This window comes from Hoplias malabaricus, chromosome 10 (genome assembly GCF_029633855.1).
Source record: "Hoplias malabaricus isolate fHopMal1 chromosome 10, fHopMal1.hap1, whole genome shotgun sequence".
NCBI classification, from domain to species: Eukaryota; Metazoa; Chordata; class Actinopteri; order Characiformes; family Erythrinidae; genus Hoplias; species Hoplias malabaricus.
The window spans coordinates 20,705,929-20,723,520 of record NC_089809.1 but is presented as its reverse complement, the minus strand read 5'-3'; the positions used below and the strand labels follow the sequence as shown (position 1 = coordinate 20,723,520).

The 17,592-nt window shown below is 37.3% G+C and overlaps 1 protein-coding gene across 2 annotated transcripts in view; it reads left to right on the top strand.

Moving 5' to 3' along the window:
* The first annotated feature begins 585 nt into the window (after positions 1-585).
* The window catches only part of LOC136708314 (CREB-regulated transcription coactivator 2-like), a 28,162-nt gene continuing 11,155 nt past the window's right edge, over positions 586-17,592 (top strand). The window contains exons 1-10 of one of the 2 annotated variants that reach the window (XM_066682789.1): positions 586-910; positions 8,411-8,512; positions 9,842-9,955; positions 10,525-10,586; positions 11,559-11,627; positions 14,730-14,830; positions 14,925-14,951; positions 15,077-15,156; positions 15,435-15,484; positions 17,215-17,447. In XM_066682789.1, the coding sequence (XP_066538886.1) occupies positions 743-910; positions 8,411-8,512; positions 9,842-9,955; positions 10,525-10,586; positions 11,559-11,627; positions 14,730-14,830; positions 14,925-14,951; positions 15,077-15,156; positions 15,435-15,484; positions 17,215-17,447 (1,006 nt within the window). In that variant the 5' untranslated portion in view covers positions 586-742. The remainder of the gene's footprint in view (positions 911-8,410; positions 8,513-9,841; positions 9,956-10,524; positions 10,587-11,558; positions 11,628-14,729; positions 14,831-14,924; positions 14,952-15,076; positions 15,157-15,434; positions 15,485-17,214; positions 17,448-17,592) is intronic. The other variant, XM_066682790.1, reaches the window with a different exon arrangement.

Genomic DNA, 17,592 nt, shown 5'->3' with positions numbered 1-17,592 from the left:
TGTAGGGGTCCTGACCAATGAAGAACAGTGGAAAAAGTGGCTAAAAATATATACAGAGCCACAGATGAACTAAAGTCTCTTACTGTAGAACTACTAAGTGCACCTGTACAGTAAGTGGATCTGATTAATGAAAATGTATTATATAAACAAGGTCATTTGAATAATTTGGCTGATTAACAAGAGAAAATATAAACCAAAATACAGAGAAAATGCATTCAAATGTGTTCACTTTTAAATACATTTTAGTTCATTTTCACCAAGAATAACAATAAATGATGTAATATGAACATGGGTTTTCAAACTTGTGAACAGGACTGAAACATTTTAGAAAAAGGGAGTAGTTCGGGGTTCCCAAACTTTCAAGGACCACAAGTCAAATTTCAGGTTTTCTAAGCCTATATATGTATTTATTTTTAATCCCGATTTATCATTGTTTTATTTTTATTAACACTTAAAACGGAATGTGTTTTCATTGGTTTAACAGCCTGGTTATTTGAAAATTGACTGAATCAAAGGTATTTTTTTCCCTGGCCACATTTATATCTAGTAACCCCGTGTGGCGTGGGCCCCTGGTGTGTCCCTTGGAGTAGAAGCAGAGGGGATTTTGTACGCGGTCTGTGAGAGCAGGCCTAGACCAGACCTGTAGGTGGCTCTCGGTGAGTTTTCCGCTCCTCTCAGCCCTCCCTCCGCCAGTCGGATCGGGCGGGCGGCTGTACGCTGAAGAGCTTAGCCGCTGTAGAAGATGTCCGCCGCGAGTGCTGGGGGTTGCGGACCCGGGCCAGGTGCAGGTCCTGGACCCGGTGCCTCCAACCCTCGTAAATTCAGCGAGAAAATAGCGCTTCACACTCAGAGACAAGCCGAGGAGACGGCCGCTTTCCAGGAGGTTATGATGGATATTACCTCGACCAGGGTAAGTCCGCCTGTCAATCCGGAGGGGAAATGGGAGTAGAAGCTGAAGTTGTCTCTTGCTCGAATTGTCCGTTCCGCCTTAACTGGTGCTGTAGTAATAGTAACGGCTGCACTATTTAAGGTGGAAATGAGAATGGTAAAGAGCAGTTTCAGCTTTGTGGGAAAAGCAGAGGCCTGTCATTCGCGGAGCTGCAAAAATTAACCGAAGGAAATACTTTACTAAATTGTTACTACGTCGTTGGGTTCACGGGGGCTAATTGTCTGCCATGGTGGAACAGAATAAAGTTTTAACGATGGCAGCCAGGCGAAACTCACTTTTAAACCGCCATACACGAGTAGCTGTTGGTGGCTAATACAGCGCTGTGTGAGAGAGACGGCTGATGAAGTGGGGTTCGCTTCGTGGCTTAAGTTTTCTCGGGAGCTTTCAGCTCATAGTAAATGGAGAACTATGTTGGATAAACATTGTTAAAATAATATTAACACAGTAACCGGACAAAATAAACAATTCTGCTTAGAAATGCTACACCAGTAGCGAGCATTAATTCCCGGGGAAGCAGGAAGCTAGCGTTAGTATTAGCAAGCTGCTGTGTGCTAGCTGTGCTATCGCTCAGAGAAAGTGACAGACTTCGTGTTTCGGTAAAGTTAGCCCTGCTTTTACTTTCTGTTGTGTATTTACCACTTGTTCCGAATGGAGTGTCTTCACGAGTGGTTTGTTTAACGAGTTACGTTAACACAAAATTAAGCTACAGTATTTACGTAACAGCACTCGGTCGCATAATTGACGCTAACAAACAAACATTGGACTCAGAGTTACAGGCGAGCACTCCGACATTGAGCCGCCCCTCAGCACCACCACTCTCCGGAAAAGATCAGATCTGACTCAGAGCCCCACTTCCATCTGCTCCCACGCATCTTACACCATCGACAACAGCCCGAGGGTCGTATTCCGCGTTTTATTATTTGCCCCATGTCTTCATTAATATTTACCTAACCACGTTAGGTGTTTTTATAAACTAAAAGACACATGACTAAAATAACATTAAACAACCAACAACATGGATGAGCTGTTGTGTTCTAACGGGAGTCAGAAATGAATACAGCCTGGTTTTCTTTCATCACAAATCTAAGAAGCCAATCCAAATTGCTGAAGGGGCTTGCAAGCTGTAGCTGAGCAATTTAAGGGTGGGAGGAGATGGAGGCTGGGACTAAATGCATATTAATAGATTAAACCATGGGCTGGTGAATAAAGGTGAGGGTGTAGAATTACATCTGAGTCACTGGGGATTTCTTTTTTATTTTTCATGAGAATGTTTTAATATGTATTTACAATGAAGAGGGAGTAATTTTGGCGGGAAGACTCTGTAGGTGGAAGATAGGATTTTTAAAATTATTTATTTATTATTATTATTGTTGTTGTTATTATTATACATATACTTAGCTGGAGAGTGAAAATGTGTATTATTCACACTGAACCAGATGATATTTTTTTGTTACCTGATGTTCAGCATGTCTGAGACAGTAATGGGCTTCTTTAACAGATGCAGATTCCGTTTCATGGACAGGTCAGACACTGCAAATGCATGATTTCAGGTGTTTTCCTTTGCCAGTGTTTCACACAAGTCCCTCCTCCTGTGGTAGCTATTGTTTATTGAAAGTAAGACTCACCAGCTAGGGGATGGTTATACTACAGTGGTAAGCAGAAGCCAAGGGTTGGCTTCTGATCTCTAATGATGTAATCATTCCCCTTGCAGATGTCTATTACTGCAACTGATAATTTGTGGATTTACCTTCTCTTTGCCTGTCTGGTTGCTGTCCTAAACACTATTTCTCTACAGAGGCATAGAGTGGTATTTTTATAAGGTAATGGATCCAAACAGGCTAAAACAGCAGTATACTTAGATGAGAAAGTGATCGTTTGTGATTTGGTTCTGAAATCTGGTGGCTAACTGCAGTTTGCATATTAGTGCTGTATTTGCATCATGTATTGAAATAAAGTCAAGTCAGTTAAACAGGTGCACTGTGTGTCTACAAAGTGGATCACTTACAAAATGAACACTTACAAAAGTGTTGCATGCATCAGATTCAAAATGTTTTATTTTTTTTTTACAAACCAATCAAGTTAGTCAGTGAATATATTTAAAATCTTTTATTTGTATTATTGTCCAATAAAAAAGGTTCAAGAGAATTAAAAATTAAACCAAAGACACTTGTTTTTATTGGATTTTTACAGAATGCCCCATATTTTCTGGAAGTTGTTTGTAATGACATTTCTACTTTCTTGAAGACGGTCACGTTTTTAAGATTGAATTTATTATTAAGTTATCAATTTGGTCCTAAAATGTAATCTCCCAGATTAACTTAGGTATATTTTGACTTGTTTGTATGGCTACTTGTTTGAGAAAATAAAATAATTTATTATTTTAAATGGGTTAATTTGAAGAAATTGATAATAATGATTATTAGTAGTATTAAAATTGAGATTTAAGTTTGGAACAATTTCCACATTTAAATCAGATCCATGTGGATCAATAAGGCATTCAAGCTATACTTGTATAGTTCTGGAATAGGTCAGGAACTGAGTTTACACTAGCAATTGACAATTGTGCAATTGACAAAGTGAACTGTGAAATTTGAAGCATTAAGTATGATTTGATTCCTCAGTGCATTGAGAGAAATTATGCTTAATTAGGATTGAGAAATGACAACAAATATCTATAAAATATTACTTTTAATAATAACCTTAAATTTTTAGAGGGTTATAAATACTATAAATTGAATGAAATGAAGATTATTTCTACAACAGGTCACCTGTACAATTACATATACCTCTACAGTACTAAGTAAACATCAGGAATATCTTACTAGAACAGCTGAAAGAAATATGGGGTTATATAAACGACTTTAATTGTCTGATTCATTTTTTAATAAGACTGTACAGTACGAGTTACTTCAGAATGTATTTACTATTTCCATAAATCAACATTAACGCAGTGAATATGAAATAAAAATATTATGACTATAGTTCTCTCACTCTCGTACTGCTACAGCTTGGTTTGAGGATAATGGTAACTTTCTAGATTGTTGTTGCTTTTAGTTTGAGGTATGTGCATTTATATTTAGGCCTCCTGTCCAATGTAATAATCTTCATGTTGGATTCAGAGTTCAGATGGTTCAGAGAAGAAAATAAAAAATAAAAAAAGTATGATTTAATTATAAATAAAGACCTGTACCAGCAGTCTTTTAAGCCCCACCTTGTGTGTCCTCATTATGTAGGATATACTTTTTTTGAAAATAAAATAGGATGTATTTTATTCCTGACAACCCAAAACAGTTTGCTAAGTTGTGTGGCATCTTGATAGCTTGCAGATGATGGACTTAAGGAGGCAGAAGTGTTTAGCTTTTCCTGGTGCTGGTTAGCTTCCCAGGTGCTGAGGCTGGTTGCCCCCCAGTGTGTGTGTGTGTGTGTACACGTATGTGAACTCACATCTGGTCACTCCAAGTACCCCCTGATACCACGACATGCGACTTTAATCAATGCTAAACAAATTTTAACCGGTATTACTCGCGTTTCTCGCATCAACACACAAAAGAACAAAAGTTTAATTTCCAGCTTGTGCTATTGTAAAAAATTTTATTTCTCTTTAAAAAAATAGCATTAAAGAAACATTAGTCCTTTTTACTACTGTGCCTGTCTGTGGTGTTGTATTATGACCAGAGTACTAGTGTGTTTGTCAAGCTTCCAGACGCACAACCTCCAGTGGCCAAGCAAGTGAACTACAAAAACACAAGCATGCTTAAGTACAGTTTTGCAAACAATCTTTCTAAAGCATAGAAGGCACTTGTGAAATGTATTTTAGAAATGTTACCATTTCTAAAATAACACATTTAATCATGTCCTCCATGTTTTATTGTAATAGTCAGCATGAAATTAAAGTCCCTTAAGCATCATGAATTTATTAATCAATTTATCACAATTTTTTGAGTCAATTTAACTTCTGGCCAACAGGACAGTGGGGATATTTGTGGTAGAGGATGTGGTTAGTGGTGTTGGGTAGAGGGTGTAAATACAAATTCAAGTTGCATCACCCTGCCAGTTGAGAAAATTGTTTCCTTTATTTCATTTGTTTCCTTTATATGCCAAATTATTTCCTTCATTTATTGCAAATTGTACTCTATTTTTGAAGGTTACTTTTTTGTACTTGGCATTTTGTTATTCATAATTATTTTAATGCTGACTAACTGCATAATACAGTGTTAAATATAAACACACATTTATTTCCATGGATATTAGGGCTGTTGTGGTGAAAGAATTTCCCATCCGATGATTTCAAAGGGTTCAATACTGTGATATGTGGTATAACAGCCCCAAATTATTAGTCTATCATGATTCTAGTGGTATAGTCCTCACTGTCGTCTGGAACCAGCCTGAGAGGTTCCTTTTGAAGCTGGGACTTGGTTCTGCTGGGGGCAGTTCGACCTCTGTAGCTGGATGGTAGGTAGCTTGATGCCTACAGCAGGGAAAAGTTACTGTTTTAATATTTTTTTTAAGGAAATGTATTTAACATTCATTACACACACTAACTAGGTGTGCAACGATATATAAATTTCACAATATACAATATCCAAATACAATTTGGTACAACATGGAGAAAGAACATGATTTTAATTTCACTTTTATTTTTTGATGTAGAGGTCAAAGAGGCCAATACAAACTTTCTCTGCCCCTTGCTTTGGCTGAGAGAGAGTTGCGTGTTTCTGTCTCAGACCATCGCCATAACAGTGTGACCTCAAATACGGAACACAACTTTTTTAAATAAGTATGATGTGATACAGAAAACCACTGCTGGGTTTGAGGCATGGAAATGATGAATTCACGTTATGTCTCTGTTGCTTTGTGCAATTCAGGGCAGCACTGGCTTGAGAGAGAGCTTCAGTTGATTATGTTGTTGGTACAATGACTATTTACACAGGTGCCCTCTGACTTTAGAAGTAAGATTGAAGGTGTAGACAAAAATTTGCACTAACAAATTAGGAGGTTGTCGCTAGAATTATGGTTTACCCCTTGGCAGTGTGTCATTTACCAAACATATTCCAAGACGTTTTAATGATATTCAGGATAAATCTGTCATGAATGGCAATCTTGGATGAGAAAAAAATGTTAAAATATGAATAAAAATATTAGTTGTAATTTCTAAGTCAACACAAGAAGGCAAATGACAGTGCTGAAGTGAGCATGTCATGTGCAACATTGATTAGACACCACTGTCTCTGAGCTGTCCTTGAATATATCTCATGTGGCCTTGCAATTGGATAGCACTCTGTTTTATTCTCATTTAATTTGATTAGCAAACATTGGAGCAATGTCACATTGGCTCCAACACAAAACAATATTGTCACCATCATTTATTATCATAATTGAAGCCTTTGAAAACTGTGGAATGTGAATTGCTGTTGGTCTGGGTGCATGGAAACAAAAGACTCTTTGTAACATTTGGAGTGGGTTAGAACCGTGAGACGGAGGAAGAGCACTCGTACAATAGTGCTCATTGCAGCCTTCTGGAGATGACAGCAGATTATTGCAGTATGAATAAACGTGCACTCCAGAAAGGGTGTAGTAGTGTTATTTTTCTGCAATTTATTTTTTCCTTCATGATCCGCATTATAGAATATGACTCAGTTTTGCCTCAGTTTCATCTGACTCTGGTGTAGAATACAGATGTTTCAACTAAGAATCCAATCACCAAGGTGGAAAGCATTGTCTAATATTTGAAGTTGTACTGTTCATTGGAAAAATCTATACAGTTTATCAAGTTATAGGATTTGCACTTATGTTTGTGTATTAGTAATAATATGCCAATTAATATATAGCCTTTCTCGTACCCAGGTTGTTTTACAATTCAGGGCCTGTTTAATATTCTATTGTGTATGCATCTTGGTTTAAAACTCTAGTCAGTTAAAGTCATAGTTTTGTTTCATTTATTTATTATTTATATCAAATTAGAAATATTGTATTTTAGAAATATTATAGTCATAAATCCAGAATGTCTTGAAACCTAGCAATCAAGACAGGGCAACACGGTGGAATAAAATGTAGTGTCACTGGGTCTCCAACCCAGACTCTCTGTAAGGAGTAAAATGTGTTCTCCCACAGTCCAAAAACACATTGGTTGTTTTATTGCCTTTATCATATTGTCCACAGATGTGAGTGGCTGGGTGAATGTGTGATACCTGTGATGGACTGGAGCCTTGTCCAGTGTAGGGCTGTCACGATCATGAAATTTTAACTAACGATTATTTGTTATACATGTAATTGTGATTAAGTATTTAATTGTCTGGTTTTTTTTTTTACACCCCCAGTATTTTAATAGGCTTGTATGCTTAATGATAGCATAATAATGTACACACACTATTATGGTAAAGAACTTCAGTTTATTGAACAGTTTATTCATAAATGTATGTAAAGATATTTACCCCTTGTCCTGTTTTTAATTAAATTTGTAGGTTTGAAAACGATATTTGCAAATTCTCAAAATAAGCAAAAAATCGAATCAAATGTACTATAAATTAAACATCTGTTATTTACTGGCTTGGCATATTCTGGGCAAGGAATACTAAGGCTACGTTCACACAGCAGGTAAAGAGGCTCAGTCATACATGACACGGATGTGTCGTTCATGTGGCTGTGTGAACAGCACAAATCGCATTGAATCTGACTTTTTCATATCAGATTCGGGCCACTTTCATCGCACAAATCGTTCTTTGTGCGTGAGGGTCAGTTTAGGAGCGTGATCTGTTCAGACTGATGTCTATATAGGTCATATTATATAGACAGTGTGAACTGATATTCAGTTTGTTGGGATTGAAATAAAATATATGATCACAGTCAGTGCAAATCATCAAAGTTAGCTCAAATAATCACAATTGTCCGACTATGCAATAATCGCGACAGGTCTAGTCCAATGTGTGTGTGTTTCTGCCTTGTGCAAAATGACCCTGGTCAGAAGGAAGCCTTTACTCTCAGTAGCTTGGAGCTAGGTGTGTTTCTCTAGTGTGTGAAGGGTAAAAGGGTAACTGAAATTTCATCATGATATATTAACTACATCAAGGAAACCCCCCTGAAGGGAATGGAAAAAAGAAGGACAGTATTTAAAGGAGATGTAAATGGCAAAAGCTAGAAATGAAAGGAAAAACTGGCCATTAATCTGTGGATTAATAGTTTATTGGAAAAGACTACTTTTACATACAGTTGGGTTTAAGCATAGTGCTGGGAGTTATTTAACTATAATAATCCATATATTATGAGATGATAACTTTTGGAGAATAGAAAAACTACATAAAAAAAAAAAATCAGTATATTGTGATTATTATTTTCATAATATTAAACAATTATCATCAGCAAATATCCTTAAAAGCAGTATTGGGGGTCTCAGTATGATGATACACCAAATATAGAGAGAGATACTTCTGTAATGCAGATTCAAAATATACTTTTCTCCTGCAGATTCAGGCTCAGAAGGTGCGGCTGGCTAGAACACAGGGCCCTTACTATAGTGGCTCTTTACCAAACGTCAATCAGATCGGCAGGAATGCCCCTGACTTCCAGGTATGTAGTTGTGTGACTGTGGTTACGCTGTGTCTGCTAGTCTCACAATGTGAACTTTTAACTGTTTTTGTGAAAGTAAACAAGGCATGATAAATATTTAGTAAAACTGAACGAAATGGTTCCCTAATTCCCCACACATGAGGAAAGGTGATTTCAGAAAGGCCGATGAAGTTTTTGTGTACAGTCATCTTCCTGTGAAAAGTCACAGGAAGGCAAAGACTGTAGTTGCACTTAAAAATGAGTTTCCTTTTACCATCAGAGCTTTTAAATTGTCATTAAAAATGTTATTACTACTTATAATCATTAAATGTAATTATGTCCATTTGGAATAAACTTTAGCGTTTTAGCTACTCTAAATTAGCATGCATATGTTGAAAGATATCCTTAAGGGCACGAGGATGAAGTTCATAACATCTGACTAACATTCTGACTAATCTGGGAAAATTTAGAGTTAAGATGAGCCTGGCATTAATCTGATCGGAATAATATCACAGAAGGATATGAAATAAACTTCTTGCTTATATGTTTTGTAAACACCCACTTGGACCCACTTTATCTGCATATAGCTTCCTTTTTATGATTTCTATTATCACACAGTGCTGCCCTTCTCACAGTTTCTATACACTGCTGCTGAGACAGAGAAAAGCTATTTTTTAAACTGAGCATCTGTTCTTGGATGCAGCATGTCTCTTCATTACAGACAGAGGCCTCAGCTGCTGGACGCTTGTTTGTGGTGAAGATTAGGGAGAATGAGTATTTAATGAATTTTCAGATATCAAATGGTGAGAGAACTTCAGCAGATGTGCTATACTCTCAACAATAACGTGAGAGGAAACTTAAACATGCACAGATTGAGAAATCCTAAAGAAAATGCAGTATGAGTATACATACACTGAGAAATTACTGAGCTAAAATTCAGCTCTCTTAAATGGATTACTTATTCCGATTTCCATACTCCAATCTTAGAAAGAAGAGTATGCGGTTTACACAAACACTTGAATGATCAGATAACTGCCAAAATCCGATTAGGATCATGTTAAGTGCATGTAAACACACTTATGTGTTTTCATCTGAATGTTCTTGTTTAGACTTATTAACCGTCTCCCCACCCCCTCTTTCAGTTATCATTTTAAAATTTCACCCAAATCAAAACACCTAAGAGCATGTGAAACAAAATTATACATGACTTCTTGGAAAAGTGTATCAGTATTGTACATCTAACCTACAGACATGCTTGTGTATTTGTTCATGAGTGTGCATATGATTATTTATTTGTTTCTTGAGGTAAGAGTAAGCTTTTGCTGTGTGCGTACACACATGTTCCCTTAGGGCCCCTTCCACTCTAACCTGGACTCAAGTCGATCAACAAGGCACCATGGGTTGGTAGAGAGAGTCCACAGAGACAGACGCTTCGTCTCTCCCAGCCGGCCATACAGGAGACAAGTATCCTTACGTTCAATATAATTGCATTTACTCATGTGTTTAATCACATTTAGTGTTCTTATGGTCTTTTTAATTGCATTTGCACATGGAGAAGCTGCAGTTTCCTACTAATAAACCGCTTAACAACACTGTTCAATATTGTTGCAAATGTTTTTCCTGTGCTCAGAATTATAAAACCAAAACTACATTATTGTGTTCATCCAATGACAAGCATGTGCACAGTTAAATTGCTCCTGCCCTTTTGCCCCGCGCGTCTTGGCCAGTGTGTATAATAATTGTTTATACCGTCTCTGCCATTGTTCAAGACCCGTTCAGTTAGACACAGTTGGCCCAATCTTGGCCTGGGTCTAGAGGAAGAGGGTTGTCCTCTTGGTCCTCATATACTGCCTGAAGATTTCATCTCAGTGAACTCCAACCTAAAATATATATTTTTCATAAATATATACAAATTGCCAAACAAGATGCCTATAAATGGGCCTGGCCAACAAGAATATGAGAATGTAGAATATGAAATGTGCAGGCTTGATCAAAAAGAATGGATTTATTTTGTCTTTAATCACTGATCTCAGATGGACAGCTCTCATTGCAACTCTGCTTACCTCTCGCCACCCCCTGACCCCAGCTGGAGAAGGTAAAGTATACAAAAGAGCAATAACACATCTCAGCCTGGCCTCTCTACACTACTTGTCTTAACTCTGCTGACTGTCTGGGTGTCTTGTTGAATGTTAAGTAATGTATTTATGTATGTATTTGAAGGCTGACTTTTAGTTTATGGCGAACTAACACTGGCACTTACAGGACTAACCAGAGAGCGCTGCTTCACTGAGCTCTCCTCCCAGCTTTGCCTTCAGTTGCTTCTCAGACCTTTTAGGGCTGACTTTCCTTATTTTATTTTATCTTTTCCGTCGACTGTGGTGTCACTTTCCCTGCTGTTTTATTAAGTCCAACTTGGGATCTTCTTTTCAACATTTGTTCTTCTTTTAAATTCTCCATCTTCTGGCTCTCCTAAACGGAATTGACTCACCCTCAGAGAGTGGGATACTGACTTTAAATCATGCTTTGCGCTAAAAGGATAATACTTAATCAGTTGTTCGCTGACTAAACATAGTTTTCGTGGAGTAGCAGCTGCTATGCTTCAGCAGTTCCTCAGGAGTTTTTTTTTTGACTTTGTCTTGGCAATCGATTGATCGGCTTCAGACTGGAGTAACCAGCAGTAGGCCTGTTCCACTGAGTCCTTACACTCTTATCAACAACTCTATAAATTCTATCTAGTCATATACACACGCAATGTAAAGTAGTGATGTAATCACAGTGGCACATTCCTATCTTGAATTGTTGAAGAAATAAATCACTGGCACTTTAGGGAATGCCTCAGTGTCTTCTAAATTATTTAAAAAAATTTCTTCATCAGTCAGATTCTTTTTCTCACCTTTTTTCCGCAAGGCTGATACCTGGCCAAAACTGAGAAAGTGCTTCATCTGCTGTATATCGTCAGTGTACCTCTTTCTGATTCTCTCTTTGGCTGCTTTCGGATCTTTCGCAAGTCTGCTTCATTTTCCTTATGGTTCTGGAAATAATGGGCATTTTTCTGTCAATCACAAAGGAACTGGTCCAGTCATTTCTCCATGGACAAGAACCCGTTGTTCCGTCTTCCCACCACAGCACTCAACAGGTGAATTCACCTCTCTTGGTCATTTCCTCCCCTGTTTCACTCTCTCCATATGTCAGTCTATCCCTAGATTTTTCTTTTCCTTTCATATTTATCCTCACTCTCCTGCTTCTGTTATATTGTTTTGCATTCTTCTCTTGTTTTATAGCCTTTATTTTTTTCTTTAATCATTTTCATCTTATTTCTGTCTTTTCTCAATTGTATTCATTGGATGATCTGGCATTTTTTTCCATTCGGCTCACCTGATAAGGCATTCTAAGATCAATAATTAGTGTGGGGAGTGCTTGGTCAGCTAGTGAAGAGCAGCTGCAAACAGTGAATGCTTTTGTACTGCACAGACTTCATAATAAAAATTAATTATTTCTCAGCTTAAGTTAGGTTACTGCTTTACTCAGATAGGTGCAATTTCTCCTGAGATATATTTTGAACTGATTTGTTTGTAGACAGGATTTATTTTGGACTGAACTGAGGACAACACAGATATTACACTCTCAGCCTTAGAGTGTACAGTATTTTTCAAATATTGCTGTGTCAAGCTTACGCGCGGTATTTGTATTCATATATACATACATATGAAATAAAAGTTAACCACCTCACTTTGAGTTCGTTTGCTAAAAGGTCTTAAATATAGGAGCGATTAAGTATTCTATTGATTTAATTTAACTGGTGCAGTTTTTAATATACGAATTTAAGTATAGTTCCAGAAATGTATTTAAATAAATGTGTTTGCACCAGTTTTGAAGGGTAACTAGGGCTGGACAATAATTTAATATCAATATATATCCCTATATTGAATGTTTCAACAATGTAACAATGAAATGATTTTTATACAAATTTTCAATATTTCAATACATTATTCACAACATCTCACTGACCTAGGGTCATTACAGGGTGCTGCCATCAGTTCATTGCACTTAATTTTCATTTAAATATATTAATATTGACAAAGCTAAAAGGTTTTTGTTTGAGGGTGATGTCATGTTGCTTTCAGTTCTTGGCAGTTTTTCTGTGACCCTTTTGTTGTTTATATTGATATCGAAATTATATCTTTATTGACAGGAATTTAGAAATATGTTGTGAAATAAATTTTACATGATGCACATGTACATGATGCCCAGTTCTTTCTGTGTAAGTTAAAAGTGAGTATTTTCAAATATGGCTCCAGAGCTCTCCTGCTGAGCTGGTGAAAAAGAACATAACGGCAATGGAAACTTAAACTTGTTTTTGCTTGCTACGCCCTTCTAGGCGTAGGGATGCACCAATGCCATTTATTTCCATCCGAGTACGAGTACAAGTATGTGTATTTTTGTACTTGCTGATACGGATACTTACTTAGAATTAAGCAATCAGGAGCATAGAGTAGTTTTTAATTAAAACACTTTTGTTTAATTTAAAACTTTATTGTTCATTTCTGGATCTGTCGAATTTCTTTTTCTCGTTTAACATTTTCCCACATTACACCACCGACTTGAATTTCTCTCTGGGATCAATAAACTGTTTGTCTAAAAATTAGTAACATGAGCAACAAGCTCTGGATATAATTTTGCACAGTGTTGTGCATCTTTGGTAAGACAGTTTCTGTTATAATATATATAATTATAACATATATATAATGGTGGGGAATTTTGTTCTTGGGCTCTAACGCATCAAGAAGGTGCAGAAATCCCTGGTTGTCGATGGCAGATAATGGTTGATCATCAGAAACAATATACTGGGCAAGAAATAGAGCTGGGTGATATGGCCAAAAATGTTTCACTATATAGAAAGTTTTTCTATATATATTATTCTCTGTATTTATCACTATATTAAAAAGTTGGATGTCATTCTAATAATGTAGACACCAAATGTTCATTATTATACAATATAAATATTTTTTTAATTTTCCAGACATACCCTATATATGTGTACATAGTATGCACTCAGATTCACAAGGACACATTTCACTGGAACAATAATATTATTTTCTTACCATATGTCTTGTGCCATAAAAACGTTCTTGGGGCATTACCATCTCAACCATTTAAAGAAGAAGAAAGAGTCAAAAAGATAGATTAAGAATATTTTAAAACAATAAATTAATAAATATTCCAAGTGCTGAACTGCAAACTTAACCCATTAGAACAGTGGAAGGCTTGTAACAGTGGGAAAGTTAGAACATTTTCAGTTCCGCATTCATTCATTCATTGTCTGTAACCCTTATCCAGTTAAGAGTTGCAGTGGGTCTGGAGCCTACACTGAATAACTAGGTGCAAGGTGGGAAAAGTTACGCACTTCGGAGTGTTTTTTTTATTAAGAGGAGCAGCCTGATCTATGGTACCGGAATCAACTTTGCGAGTGGGGAAAATATCTTGGGTTGAGGAAAAACCATGTCAGCAACAAGCACTGCTCTTATAAATGGGAAAACATTACCCGAGAGGAAAATACACTTTGAGTGAAGAAAATCCCACCTTGTTTGAGGACAGTTAAGACAGTGCCCCAAACTCTCTCTCCCTGCATGCAAGGGAAAGTTTCTTAGGAGGGAATATATTTTCAAAGGCAAATATATACAAGCACTTGAATTAAAAGTATTAAATTCTTGCTTACATTCTCACGTCCCATGCAGATATTTCCACTATAGAAACATCTGTTGGGTCCTTGGTATAGTCTCTGAATATTTTAATGTCTTGATTTACTTTAGATGACAAAAATCCCAAGTTTGTTAGCATTTTACATTGAGAAATTCCATATTTAAATTTTTTCCCATTTTTAATTTGAAAAAAAACTCTGCCTCTATAAAATGCTCTTTATAACCCAGTCATATCACTGACTTCTTCCCCCCTTCCTGTAGCATTACACCACTCTTGTGGTAACTCTTTGTTGCCCCATCCCAGATTTTTGGAACATTTTGCTGGCTTTAAAATGTGCACATAGATTTTGACAACATTTGAAATGGTGCAATGTTTATGTAAATATAGGGTTTAAATGATGTGTACATCATTTGAGTTCTGTCTTTAAATTGCGTCTCTTCCAGTATCCCAACGGGACTTGTATTATAGACAATGTTGTCCAGCACCACTGTCTCACTGTCATGTCTCATAATCTAAAACATAATCCCTCTCTCTCTAGAACGAACTCGGACTCTGCACTGCACACCAGTGTGATGAATCCACCCACCGGAGATCCGTTTAGCATGGGACACACCCTAACACCCCAGGGGAGACGCACTGGTAGGTATCAAACTCTCAGGGGACAAATATTCTTGTTATTCTAACCCAGGATGGTTATTCCAGACAATGAGTTTGCATGCTTTCCATATTGTAGGTTTGACTGAGGGTGAGGGACAGAGAAGTAAGTCATTGATCAAGTCACTTAAGTCATTGATTGAGTCACTTGTAAAGATATTTATTTATTTTAATTTTTGTTTTCTTTGTTTGTATATATCGAACAGAATTGACTTTTTTCTTTATTCACAGTGTTCCCATACCCTGTCCCTCCCATAGAGGAGAATGTGTTAGATGAAGGAAAACTCCTGAAACCATGGGATGCAAAGAAGGTAGTCTGAACTATATTGCTGTAATTTTTCTTATTAATTTTTTTTTCTGTTTTGTTTTTTCTGTTTGTGTTTCCTGGTAAAGTTAAATTCCTGGTAGATTTGTGTTCATTTCATTTTATCCCTTTTCTATTATGAAACCAGCTTTAGGTATGAGAAAGTAGCTGTAAATTAAAAGGTTTTTGTTAATTATTTTTTCTGTTGTAAAAATGGTTGTAATTGACAATGTCACAGAGGGTTTTTTTTTTGTTTGTTTTTTGTTTTTTTCTCTTTAATTTTAGTTACCTATGCTGACCTCACGACCAAAATCTTGTGAAGTCCCTGGAATCACGTATGTAGATGACTCTATCAACACAATCAAATATTTGGAGTCAGTTTTGACAAATGTGTCTTTCAAACCATCTTGCTCTCTATTATACAGTGGGGAAAGTAAGTATTTGATACACTGCTGATTTTGCATGGTTCCCACCTACAAAAGTCTGTAATTCTTATCATAGGTACACTTCAACTGTGAGAGACAGAATTAAAACAAAATCCAGAAAATCACATTGTTTGATTAAGTAATTAATTTGCATTTTATTGCATGAAATTAATTTTTGATCACTTACCAACCATCAAGAATTCTGACTTTCATAGACCCGTTTTCTTTAAGAAGCCCTCCTATTCTGCACTAATTACCTGTCTTAATAGTACCTGTTTGAACTTGTTACCTGTATAAAAGACACCTGTCCTATCAATCACACTCCAACCTCTCCACCATCCCCAAGACCAAAGAGCTGTCTAAGGACACCAGGGACAAAATTGTAGACCTGCACAAGGCTGGGATGGGCTACCGAACATCAGGCAAGCAGCTTGATGAGAAGGACACAACTGTTGGACACAACTATTAGAAAGTGGAAGAAACACAAGATAACTGTCAATCTTTCTCGGTCTGGGGCTCCATGCAAGATCTCACCTCGTGGGGTAAGGACGATTCTAAGAAAGGTCAGGAATCAGCCCAGAACTACATGGGAGGACCTAGTCAATTACCTGGGTTGGTACCACAATCTCAAAGATGACCGTTAGTAACACACTATGCCGTCATGGATTAAAATCCTGCAGGGCACACAAGGTCCACTGCTCACGCCAGCAAATGTACAGACCTATTTGAAGTTCACTAATGACCATCTGGATGATACAGAGGAGGCATGGGAGAAGGTCATGTGGTCAGGTGAAACCAAAATAGGGTTTTTTTGGAGGAAGAAGAAGGCTGAGTACAACCCCAAGAACACCATCCCAGCTGTGAAGCATGGGGGTGCTTTTCTGCAAAGGGGACAGGATGACTGTACCATATTGAAGGTAGAGTCATGTAAGGTCCCCTTGTATTGTCCCCCTGTATTGATTGGATAGGTGTATTGCGAGATTTTGTCCAACAACCTACTTCGCTCAGTAAGAAACTTGAAGATGGGTTGTGGCTGGGTTTTCCAGCATGACAATGACCCGAAACACACAGCAAGGGCAACTAAGGAGTGGCCTCCATAAGAGGCCTAACCAGTCTCCAGGCCTGAACTCAATAGAAAATCTATGGGGGGAGCTGAAACTCAGTGTTGCCCAGCAACAGTCCTGAAATATGAAAATATCTGGACAAGATCTGTATGTTGGAGTGGACCAAAAAACCCTGCTGCAGTGTGTGCAAACTTGGTCAAGAACGACAGGAAATGTCTGATCTCTGTAATTGCAAACAACTGTTTCTGTACCAGATATTAAGTTCTGTTTTTCTATTGTATTCAATGCATATTTCATGCAATAAAATGCAAACAATTATTTAAAAATCATATATTTTGATTTTCTGGATTTATTTTTAGATTCTGTCTCACAGTTGTGTAACTACGTTGAGACAGTTGAATACTAGTTGAAGTGTAACTACGGTTAAAAATGACAGACCTGTGCATTTTTTGTAGGTGGGGAAAACTTGCAAAATCGGCAGTGTATCAAATAATCATTTCCCCCAGAGTATCTAATGATAAAATGTGAACACTTACTGTCTTGCTCACTTCTCTCTCTCTCTCATATATACGTTAGTATATTCCCCTCACCAGACCAGCAATCCAGTGCCCCTCATGTCCCATCTGTTCTGAATACTGGGGGTTCCTTGCCTGATTTGTCCAGTCTGCATTTCCCATCCCCACTGCCAACACCACTTGACCCAGACGAACCTGGCTTTCCCTCCCTCAGCGGAGGAAACAGCACTGGCAATCTGGCTTCCACCCTTACCCAACTCGGCATCAACACCACCAATGCCTTCCATTCTCCAGGTGTCTGTGTGAATTGCAAAGCAAAACTAGTTAACTAGCAAATTTAATATTTAGTCAGTTGCATAAACGTTCTAAAGTTATGAGATGAAAATTCAGATAATTGATTGTACTTGTAAACTTCATATGTAAAAGTATACAGAAATAA